The 11,078-nt window shown below is 57.4% G+C and overlaps 1 protein-coding gene across 5 annotated transcripts; it reads left to right on the forward strand.

Annotated features, from left to right (window-relative positions):
* The first annotated feature begins 2,424 nt into the window (after nucleotides 1–2,424).
* On the forward strand, nucleotides 2,425–10,708 carry CPN2 (carboxypeptidase N subunit 2). 5 transcript variants are annotated; one of them, XM_007071356.4, is made up of 3 exons: nucleotides 2,425–2,710; nucleotides 3,923–3,983; nucleotides 6,594–10,708. In XM_007071356.4, exons 1-3 carry the CDS (start codon nucleotides 2,602–2,604, stop codon nucleotides 8,239–8,241), a joined length of 1,818 nt encoding a protein of 605 aa, XP_007071418.3. In that variant the 5' UTR covers nucleotides 2,425–2,601; the 3' UTR covers nucleotides 8,242–10,708. The 5 variants fall into 5 exon arrangements, with proteins under 5 accessions (XP_007071418.3, XP_027689349.2, XP_037765305.1 ...); XM_043523163.1 differs by having other exon boundaries at nucleotides 2,608–2,710; nucleotides 3,813–3,983; nucleotides 6,594–9,724; XM_037909376.2 differs by having other exon boundaries at nucleotides 2,682–2,710; nucleotides 6,589–9,724.
* The last annotated feature ends 370 nt before the right edge of the window (nucleotides 10,709–11,078 follow it).

Below are 11,078 nucleotides of genomic sequence, written 5' to 3' on the forward strand. Positions count from 1 at the left end.
GACTAACCAATTTATTTGAGCACAAGCTTTCGTGAGCTACAGCTCACTTCATCGGATGCATCGGATGTCTCCAGAGAGACAGTACACACGCCAGCCTGTTCAGCTCCCTGCGGACTCTCTCGTTACTTCAAAAGAGCAGCATGGAGACGGCTGAGAGTGCAGCTAGTACGTTCCTTAGTAAAGCTCAGAGACTGACGTGATGATAAGCAGAGATCATAGAAAACAGCAAATGGTCACAAACAAAACCAAACAGGCCTTTCAGTGTCTGTCTGTCACTAGCTACCATCTTCCCTCAACAGCTGCCTCGCTGCCATCAGGCCACCAGCATTTCCCGGCCCTGCATCCACCACTCCCGGGTGCTGTCCCCTAGGCGACTGGGGGTTCCCTCTCCGTCCTTTCAGCGTCCAGTGACGCGTGGAGACGTAGGCCCTTGATAACGGCTTCTCCCCTGCTGCTTGTGCAGGCTGCAGGCTGTGTCCCTCCCAGGCTGGTGAATTTGGTTCTCCAGGTGGCTTAATCGCAGTTCACCTTAGACGTAAATGTCCTTCCATTGTCTCTGCGCTCACTTTACCGGGGAGACACAGGCAGATGAAACACCGTTCCTTTGTCTAGGGCAGGCTGGTATACCCATTGCCTCCAAAACCTACGTACAGAACACACTTCCAGCATACACACGCACACTTCGTTACACCCCGGCTGTGGAGACGGCATGCACTGACAGGCAGGCGTAGCATGTCACCAGGGGCGAGACGGTGCTTTGCTTGATACACTTTTAAGGTCCAGAAATCCTGTATCCAGTCAGGTGACTCAATTGCTTATCCCTTGGAGTGCTGAGCCCCGGTCTCTCCCTGCGGTAACTGGCCCCTGCTTGGCACCCAGGCCAGTGGGGCAGCTGAGCCCCTGTGTGGCCCTATCACTGTGGCGGCCCGCTGGGAAAAGCGAGCCCAGCGGTGTCGCTATGGAGGTGCCGTGGCAGAGCGGACACCAGGCTGGATCCGCCTCCCCGCCAGGGTCAGCAAGGCCTGCGGTGTCCAGCGGGCTTCAGCCCTGGGTGGGCAGACGGCACGCTCACCACTGTCCCATCCACAGGGGCTCTGCCGGCTGAGACTGCGGGGGTGTGTGTGTGTGCGTGTGTGTGAGGGATCAGGTCACGTCCCAGCTGTCCTGGCCATCTTTGGGGTTGTGCTGGCTGCTTGCAGGTGCCCCCTTCCCTTGTGCCACAGCAAACCCTGTGTTCCTGGTGGCTGTCCTGCCCTGGCTCTGTGCCAGCCGGAGGCCACTGGCTGGAGGAGAGCGTGTGTGGATGGCGCCTCTTGGCGGCACTGAAATATAAAGGGCCAGATTCCCCCTCCACACACCCACCTCCTCCTTCTCACTCACACCCTGGTGTCCGTCAGGACTGACCCACACTGGGGTCAGCACAGTCTTCTGGGGAGAAAAACTGGTGTAAGAGAGGGGGAATGTCTTTATTAAGCCTAACCAGGGACCCCACCGCTGGGTTTGCTTGCCCTGAGGCGGACACAAGACTAGCCATGGGCACCCCGGGGAGCTCTAGGGCACTGACAGCGAGAGGGTGAACGTCCAGCCACGGAGGCCTGTAAAGAGCCCTGTAGCTCTGTATGGCCCAACTCCTGCTCACCTGGTGATTCCTGCCCCAGCACCTTCCTGTCAGGTTATTCAGAGGAATGCATTTGGCTGTGCGAAACCGCCTGCGATCGTGTGAAAGCGCACCGTGCCCGTTCGGTTCCAGTCCTGCCTGGTGTGTGCCACGCCCTCTGCTATCCACACACCGAGTGGCCGTGTCACTCCCAGAGTGGGTGGGGCCTTAGCCCGCGCGTGCGAATAACCTGGCAGTTACTTTCTGGTCCTTCGACAAGCGTGCTGAACACACTGCGCCGGCCGCCGAGCGGGCGTGGCTCAGCGGAACCCCACGGCCACGGGCGGCAACGGGGACACGCTGTGGTGCCCCAGCTGCGAATCTGCCGCAGCACCCTGACACGGGTGGAGGAGGCGATTAGTGTGACAAAACTCAGGTGTGTGGGCTTGGCTGCCCCAGGGGGCAGGACCTGGGCATTTCTAGCTCACGGGGAGCCGGTGCCATGCGACAGCTGTGGGGCGGGCCTGTCTGAAATGGGTCAGAGAACTCCATGCCAGCCTCGATGAAGAATCTCATCACCTTTTGCTTGCACCAGGGTCGTGCTGGAATAGTGCCCTCGACGTCAGTGGTGCTACGGTTGACTCGCAGCAGCGTGAGCGAGCGGGGACTCACCGCACTGCTCCCCTCGGGCGCTTCGTTAGACCCGGGAACTGAACTGCTAGGCGTGTTATGGGGCAGCAGGGGGTTTCACCGCGGGGCAGAAAGTACACTGAGCCCAGCACAGCTGAGAGGAAGTGGTTGCTTCACGTTAACTCAGCTGACAAAGTGCTGAGTCTGGTTTTTCTTTTTCTGCTTCTACAGCAAGAGACACTTCCGACCTTCCGTGGCCCAGTCTCACCCCGCAGAGAGCAGGAGCTAAGAGGCACTTAAAACAACCCACCGCAGCCGGGGGCTTAGTCTGGCTTTAGAGAGCCAGTTGCCGATGGCTAGTGTAGGATGCGACTATGACAGAAGTAACTGAAAACAATACGTTTTGTACAGTAGCAGCTCTGGGCATCCAGCCAGCCAGTGACACCTGTACAAGAACCCCCCCTTACCAGACGACTTCCTCAGGTATGTGACCATCCCCCCGCAAGCGACCCCCCAGATTTACTAAATACAACATCCAGCCCCCCTGCTAGCTTGGGCAACTGTTTTCTCTTGGCCCTTAAAGGGGGTCCTTTGAGCAGGGACTCACTGACAGGGCCTGGGGAACAGGGTGTCTCTCTGGCCATCTCACAGCTGGCCAAGATCTCTGCTCTCCCATGCCAAGCACGCCTGGGGCTGGATGTGAGGCTAGCCAGGGGCCCCAAGGGCTGCAGGAAGCAGGGCTGGCTGATCAGGAGATGGTGGTTGTCTGTCTGAACTCTGACAGCGTGCCCAGTCTGGCGCTGGGGACTGCACTCTGGAAGGGATGCCTTTCGGATGAGATGTAAAACCAAACCCTCAAACCCTTGTGGTTTATTAAGAATCCCGTGGAACTTTCTGCAAGATCATCAGTGTTAGTGCTAGTTCCTGTCCAATTCCTAATGGCTAGGGACGGGGCTGAGCTGTGCGGTTTAATGTTGATGGGGCCGAGCTGTGCAGTTGTTTAAAAGGCCTTAACAGAGAAGTTGGGGTGTGGCCTGGATCTGAGCTTCCCCAAAGCATGTGCGGGGTTGCAGTTTGTATCTGGATTTCTGTCTCTAACGGTCGCATTCTGCACCCCTCTCATTTCCCCTTTGGTAGCAACAGGAGAAGTTACTGGTCACTTCCTCCCCTAAAAGCTCTGGGCGGTGTTCTTGTGTCAAGCAGCTGCTGCATTGCACCCCAGTGGTGGCCGCTTTTCAGGCGTGGGTGAGAGACTCCTTTACTATGCAGGCCGTTTGTAAAAAGCTTTGAGATCCTCCTAAATGAAAGGTGCTCCATAAGTATCAGATTTTTATATTCTACCCACTTTGCTAGGTCCATTCTTGAGTGAGCTTCATTAAAGACAAGGGAGAATTTAAAAGCGTAGCTGATCGCACTCTAATATTTTTAGTAAGGGCTGATGCTGGGTGTTCCAGAAGCTGTCCCCCGCTCTGGAAAGTGCCTTTGTTTTGGGGGAGCCGGTCAGTGGTGGTGTTATGCTGCTCTTTCGTTTACTGAGAAGCAACGTGTTTATCTCTGTTCACGCTGACACACTGAGTCTTTTCAGAGCGCTTTCAGGATGTTGATGCTAAGCAGAAATCACTGGCCCCACCCAGTCTGAAAGTACTCAGTCAGCTGGCTCCATGTCCCTTTCAGTAAACATGTTGTTATTTGAAGGGGCAAGTCCCTCCTGCGAGGAAATGGAGGAATCGCGCCCGCTGCCTGGCTTGGTTCGACGGTAGGTGTCCGCATTGTCACTCCTCTCGGGTGCTTGGGATCCTGGGTTTGTTGGCAGGAACGGGGACTTTTACAGCTGCTTTTGGCTTTGCATGAAAAACAGCTTGGGTAGTACACCTAAAAAGGGTGGGTCAAATCCAGCTCTGTTGCCCTGGTGTAAATTCAGAGTATCTCTAATATCGTCAGTGGCGTCACTCCAGGTTGACAGCAGTGCCGTGGAGAGCAGAAATTGGCCAGATATCTCGTCGGTGTAACTAGTGCATGCTTTTGGCTACTGCAGATAACAGCTGTGTTCTGGAGGCTGCTCATTGCTTGAGCGGTCTGAAATCTCTATCGCTCTCTGATTCCATATAGACTAGGACTAGTCATCGGGACAGTAAAATATCACCCAATGTTGGCTGCAGCTATTCAGCTCACCCAGTATGGTCTGGGAAAGGGAACAAAGGTTCATCTGATAGCAAGCATTGTGCAAAACTCAAAGCCCACCACGTATTTTCAGGTTGGGGAAAATGTGAAATGGTTGGTGGGTTTGTCTGAAATGTTAACTGGTTTCTATAAATGTGAGAGGCGCTTCCTAGAGACTCCTCCTTGTCCCTCTTTCTGACTGGGCATTGTAGCCGTGTGAGCTAGGGAGTTACAAGTGCAGGGGTGTGTTTTACAAGTACTACTGGACGGATGTGCAGATACCGCTAGTTAACCTGCCAGATGTATGTGCAAATCAGGGCATTGTGTTTGTACTCTTGGCAGTGCACATACAAAGTTAGGCCACTTTGCCTGTGCACAGACACACCCCTACAATCTCACTAAACCTTTGATGCTGAAGTGTGACTTGTGCACCTAGTTTGCACACGCACACTGCTACACAGGTGTTCTGAATCCCTGATTTGTGCACATGCATGGCAAAATAAGTGCCTTTGTACACCAGCAAGCCACAGATTTCTGAATGCATCCAGAATGGTACTGGCATAAAGCAGGCGCATCACTGAATGTGTGCAATGCATGGAGACCTGTTTACATAAAACCAGGCCTAATGGGGTAGAGTCTCATCTAGCCTAGGTTGGCATCTCTCCATTAAAGTCACCCGAGCTATGCTCATTTACACCAGTTGAGGATCTGGCTCACTAACCCTGAAGTTTGTTAGACACGCGAGTGTAGACCAATTCTACAGAACATTCCTTTACTAAGGGCCGGGTAATGAAGTTATGTACGTAAGAGCGACAGGTGCCTTGGCGCAGAACTGGTATGTTCCTAAACCTATCAAGTGTCTGACTGTGTCCTCCTCAGATGTGGTAATAAACTCCAGTTAGACGTTTACTTTCGCCCCCCGGAATCCCTCCTGCTCCCCACACGTGCACGTTAACTAGCCGTGAGGCCTAATCACTCTTCACCACGGATTTCAAACATCAGTGGCAAGTGCTCACTTGTGGGGCCAGCCAGCTCTGTCCCCCCGGTGTAAATCTGCAGTGAGGCTGCTGACTCAGCGTAACTCGCTAGTAATTCCGCTGGTGTCACCAAGCGAGCGTCTGGCCCGTTCAGCAGTAGGCCTGCGGGATCCTTCTCCCCTCCTGGCACAGAGCCCGGATGTGGTTCTGCTCCCAGCCCAGCACATGGGTCTAATAACAAACACTGCATGAGCAGGCGGCCACGGAGACGTGGCAGAGACAAACCCCTCTGCCTAGAGGAGAGGGGCAGGTCTAGGGTGGGCGGGGTCCTGGGCACCGAATCACAAATGGGCGCTGGCTGCTGCCCTTAAAGGTGACAAGCCAAAGAAGACTCTGACGGCCCCAGCTGTGTGAGTGGCTCAGAGCAATCTGCGAAATACTGAGCCTGAGCCTGCACTCGGCAGGGCTGAGAACTGGGCCACTTCCTTGGGTGCGTCCCTCCGGGATCACAAGCCCAACTGCAGGCCCCCCACACCCCGAACCGCTCCAGCCACTGTCCCTCGGGAAAGGCCTCGCGACGGCTCCATGGCAGAACGGGGACTAAACCTCGTCTTGCCCCTGCCTCAGGCCTGTGCTCCTGCCGCTGCGTAGCCGGGGGGACCTAACCTGCCTCTCGTGTCACTTCCCAGCAGCTCTATCGGGATTCCCGCCCGTCCCCCAAATCCCGCCCCTCCCCCACCCGGCTGGAGGGAGCTGCCTGCAGTGGGACCACTGGAGTGGGGGGCTGGTGTGCAGGATTGCGACTTGGGGCCACATGCAGGAGCTGGGCACCCAGTGGCTGCCCGGTCGGGGGGAGGCTCCCGGCCGAGCGGCAGGGAGAAGATTTTGGGTGAAGGCAGTAGATCCCCAGATCTCCGGAGGCAGGGATTGTTGCGGGAGAGGCATTGGCCATGGCTGCACCATGGGGAGCCGGTGGAGATCCCTAGCAGCCTGCCCTGCCCCACGGTGGCAGAGGTGAGACCAGCCGACCTCAGACCGGACAGCTGTCATCCAGAGCAACCTTTGCCTTAAAGGAAACCCTGCAGCCTCTGGTGAGCTCCCGCTTTCTGTGACTTTTCCAGTCCCCCCCCTGCAGCCAATGGCATTGCTGCGGCGCTGGCGGGGGCCCGGTGCATCTAGAAAGGGGCTATGCCAGGGGCTATTGACCGGTGTGTTTTTCTCTAGTACAGGATGATGCTTCCCAGACCCCTGCTGCTGTGTCTGCAGGGCCTGCTGCTGGGCAGGTTTACCCAGGCCTGCCCGCCCCCCTGCCAGTGCTACGACGGAACAAAGGTCTTCTGCTCTGGGGAGGAGATCTGGGACATCCCCGAGGGCCTGCCAGGCAATGCCACTCAGCTCTTCTTTGTGGAGACCTCCCTCACCACTATCGGGAGCGGGCCCTTCAGCAACCACAGCAGCCTCGCCAGGCTCGTTTTCCTTAACAACCCGAGCCTGTCCCTGGAAGCGGGCGCCTTTGGGGAGTGGCCCAGCCTCACCGAGCTCGAGGTGTCAGGCAGCAATTTGTCAGCCCTGAGCGGCGAGGCCTTTGGCAGCCTGCTGGAGCTGCGCAAACTCTCCCTCACCTTCAGTGCCCTCCGAGCCCTGGAGCCGGGGCTCTTCAGCCGCATGCCCGGCCTGGAAGCGCTTCACTTGCAAGGGAACCAGATAGAGGCCCTGCCCCCCAAGATCTTTTCCCCACTGAGGGAGCTGAGGGTGCTCGACCTGTCTCACAACCCCATGGCCCAGGTGCCCGACAGGCTGTTCGACCCGCTCGCCCGGCTCCAAGTGCTGAAACTGAGCAACATCAGCCTCGCCCGCCTCCCACTCGGCACCTTCCGGCTCCTGAGAAGGCTCCAGGAGCTCTCCCTGGACAGGAACGCGCTGGCAGATCTGCCCCCGGGAGCCTTCTCCGGGCTCACCCACCTGCGGAGGCTGCAGCTCCAGCACAACGCCCTCACCAGCCTGCGCCCCTACATCTTCTCCTGCCTGCCGAGCCTGGACTTTCTAAACCTGGAGGGCAACCGCCTCTCTGCGCTCCCCGCCGGCCTGCTCCGGGGCACGCCTAAGCTGAGCCAGCTCTTCGCCGCCTCCAACCGGCTGGAGACCATCCCTGAGGGGATCTTCAGCAACCTGTTCCAGCTGCAGACCATCGTGCTCTCACACAACCGGCTCACTCACTTGCCCGCTGGGGCCTTCAGAGACCTCTCCAGCCTCACCACGCTCCAGCTGGACCACAACAACCTCACCGCCCTGGCCGGGGACACCTTCCACAACCTCACCAGCCTGGAGGTGCTGGACCTGACTGGGAACCGCCTGCAGACGCTGCCCGAGGGGATCTTCGACTTCAATGACTACCTGTTCGGCGTGGCCATGAAGGACAACCCCTGGGTGTGTGACTGCCGGCTGGCCTCTCTCGCCAGCTGGATCCGGAACTGGTCTGCGCCCCTGAACTCTCAGACCTTCTGCGCAAGCCCTGATCACTTAAAGGGATGGGCGCTCCCAGCTTTACCTCAAGAGCAACTGGTGTGTCTGGCTGCTCCAGGCCAGGCAGACTCCTCCTTGTCCCCGGGAGAGGCAGAGACAGGCCGGTCCCCATGCACCTACAGTGACCCCGAAGGCACCGTGCAGCTCACCTGTGACGCAGCCGCATGCCACCGGTTAACTGTTCATCTCCCTCCACAACGGGCCTTGACTGGCCAGGGACCGGCCTACGATAGCGACTGGGTCTTGAATTCCAGCTGTGGCAGAGTGAAGGTCTCGGTTGCCATCCGTGCAGAGCCAGGAGGGACGGCGAGAGAGGAAGAGGCTGTTTCTCACAACCGCCGTTCTGAGCCCTAGACCGGAGCTCTTCCCAATGGGCTGGTGCCATTAAAAGTCACAACCGGAGTGATGGGTTGCTATTGTTCATGTCATTTGTCCCCTGCTCTGTGCGTTTATTGCCCCCGAAGTGCTGTCTGAGAGCGGGGCATTGTTACGGGATTACGTGCATCCCTGTGTATTGGTTGTAGCTCAAGTTTAATTAAACGCTATTCCTAGTTCAGAGTTTCCCACCGTAAAGAAAGTGAGGCGGCTCCCAGGGTGAGGCTGCCTCCCCCGTTCCGGCGGTGCACGCCAGGGCAAAGGGGCATCCTCGCAATCACCAAGATAAATACATGCAGGGCTGCAGCGACCCAGGGTGTCCCTCAGACACACCAGCAGGGAGGGGCCTGATTCTGACCTCACTTCTGCTGGTGTCAGTTGGGAGTGAATTATTGAATAGCCAGGCCCAAGGCACCAGCTCCAAGAACGCCAGGGTATTTATGTCTATAGCAGCCTAACCCAGCAGGGACTAAGGACAGAGCAAAGGGTTGGGAGGGGCACAGAGACGGGGTGGGGGGTTCAATAAGCAATCCTCCTCTCGTTTGCTCAGCGCTTCTGGAAATCAGGCCCTGGTCTTCAGCTGGGACACAGAGGCCCCCAAATGAGTGGGGGGTGTCATGCTGTCTAGAGCGGTTCACGACCGTTTGCATGAAGCTTGGGGCCGATTGAGAGCCAAGACCCCAGACTGGCTGCCTGTTCTACAATTCGATTTCACCAGCTCGGTAACCGACGTGAACACCTGAAGCAGTGTAACCGTCTTACCAGACAGTCCCCTTGGGCACTCCGCTCTGTCATGCCACCCAGGCGAGACTCAGGGATAAATAGTCAGTTATACCAAGGATGACACAATATTCAGGTTGCTCCCAGTCCAAAAGACCATTCACTTACCCCAGGTCAATTTGTATCAGAGACCTCACACCAAAGACAGCGCTGGTAGCCCGTCCCGTAATAAACTAACTAGGATCAAGAAAGAAGAGAGTTAATTACAGGTTAAAGCAACAGCTGTACATACACCAGTGAGTGTCCGTCTATGGGCTCGTCTGCACTTGCTGCCCGCTGGAGCACTTGGTGAAGATGCTACCTACGCTGACAGGAGAACGTCCTCCATCGGTGTAGTTACTCCACCTCCGAGAGGCGGTAGCCGTGTGGGCGGGAGAAGCCCTCCCATCCAGGTAGCGCTGTCTGCACCGGGGGGATCATAGGGTCGCTCGGGGGGTGGATTTTCCATGTAGTTAAACCGACATGAGCCGGCAGTGTAGCCGATTCAAAAGGCAACAGGGTTGCAGTCTCCTAGGGCTGACCCTGGCCAAGCAGCAGGGCATCTCTTTGCTTATATCTACGTAAGGGGACTGTTGCCCCCTTACTAAGATTCAGTGGGGGTGTTTTAGTTGCTAGCTCCCAGTACTAAAAAGGGGGAACAGTTGATGGGGAATCAGGACCCAGGACTGACAGCCCCCAGGAACAATGGGGAGAGGCCAATGCTCCAGGTCAGCCTGAATGACAGGGCGGGCAGGCTAATCGGGGAGTCAGGAGGCCAGGGAGGTCCCGTCCTCCGTGTGAGCTGGATTTGCCTGGGTTGGACAGAGTGGGGCCGAGCTAAGGAGAAAGCAGGGACCCGACCTGAGCTGGGGAGCAGAGCTGGGCCAGACCCTGTCCTGGGAGCAGAGCTGCAGCCCCAAAGCCAGAGGCGCAGCCCAGAGAGAGCAGACTTGCCCTGGGAGCAGAGCTGCAGCAACCAGAGCCAGAGGGGCCAGAGAAGCAGCCCAGGGAGCAGGTCAGGGCTGGGAGCAGAGTCACAGAAGCAGCCTGCAGAGCAGACCTGTCCTGGGAGCAGAGCTGCAGCAACCAGAGCCAGAGGGGCCAGAAAAGCAGCCCAGGGAGCAGGTCAGTGCTGGGAGCAGAGTCACAGAAGCAGCCTGCAGAGCAGACCTGTCCTGGGAGCAGAGCTGCAGCAACCGGAGCCAGAGGGGCCAGAGCAGCAGCCCAGGGAGCTGGAGGCAGAGCAGCAGCCGTGCAGAGACCGAGTGGTGCAGCTGGGGCTGGAGCAGTCCGGAGCTGGGTGCGGTGAGCAGCTGGGGAGAGCGAGGGGGACCCTGGGCAGTGGGCCCAGCACAGGGAGACGCCTCAGCCAAGAGCCTCTGCAGGCCAGGCTTGGATCGTAACCCCGACAGGGCGGGGGCGACACCGGGAAGAAGGGTCCTGCCACTTAGAGCCTGAGAGCGTGTGGCCACCACCAGAGCGAGTGTCCAACCCACAGCATCCCTACAGCACGGCCAGGATCTGGGCAGGAGGCCTGGGACTTAAAGGGAACAGACTGTGAACTGCCCTGACGTTCCAGAGACACAGTTTATGATGTTCCTTGCCACAGAGTGGGGTGATGTGTTTCCTTTAACCTTTCCCATTATTCCTTATTCTTTTTAAAATAAATTGCTGATTAAATATCTTGCATTTGCTTTAACTTCTATGTAATGGTCAGTGGGTCAGAGACGTGCCCAGGGCAGAGAGAGTACCCCAGAGTGGGGACACCCTAGACCCTGTCCTAGGTGACCACAGCAGGGTTGGGGGTCGAGCCCCCCAGGAATCCTGGGCCCAGCCTTGTTGGGGTTACGAGGACTCTGCCAGACAGGAGAGTGGAAGGGGAGTCCTCAAGGGCAGGGAGGCCGCTGGGTAAAGGAAGTGGGAGCGAGGACTCAGATCCTTTCGCTAGCCCACTTCACCGGGGTAGTGCAGAAGCCAGGAAAGTTCCCCACAAGAGCGGGACTATCCCCTGCTTACATCTAGGAATCTTTGCCCCTCCAAGTTCAGACAGCATCAAA

This window comes from Chelonia mydas, chromosome 9 (genome assembly GCF_015237465.2).
Source record: "Chelonia mydas isolate rCheMyd1 chromosome 9, rCheMyd1.pri.v2, whole genome shotgun sequence".
Lineage (NCBI taxonomy): Eukaryota > Metazoa > Chordata > Testudines > Cheloniidae > Chelonia > Chelonia mydas.

Coding starts and splice junctions, on each gene's coding strand:
- CPN2 (XM_007071356.4), top strand. CDS start 2,602: ATGACAGAAGTAACTGAAAACAATACGTTTTGTACAGTAGCAGCTCTG. Junction 2,711..3,922: donor TTACCAGACGACTTCCTCAG/GTATGTGACCAT, acceptor TGTTATTTGAAG/GGGCAAGTCCCTCCTGCGAG. Junction 3,984..6,593: donor CTGCCTGGCTTGGTTCGACG/GTAGGTGTCCGC, acceptor TCTCTAGTACAG/GATGATGCTTCCCAGACCCC.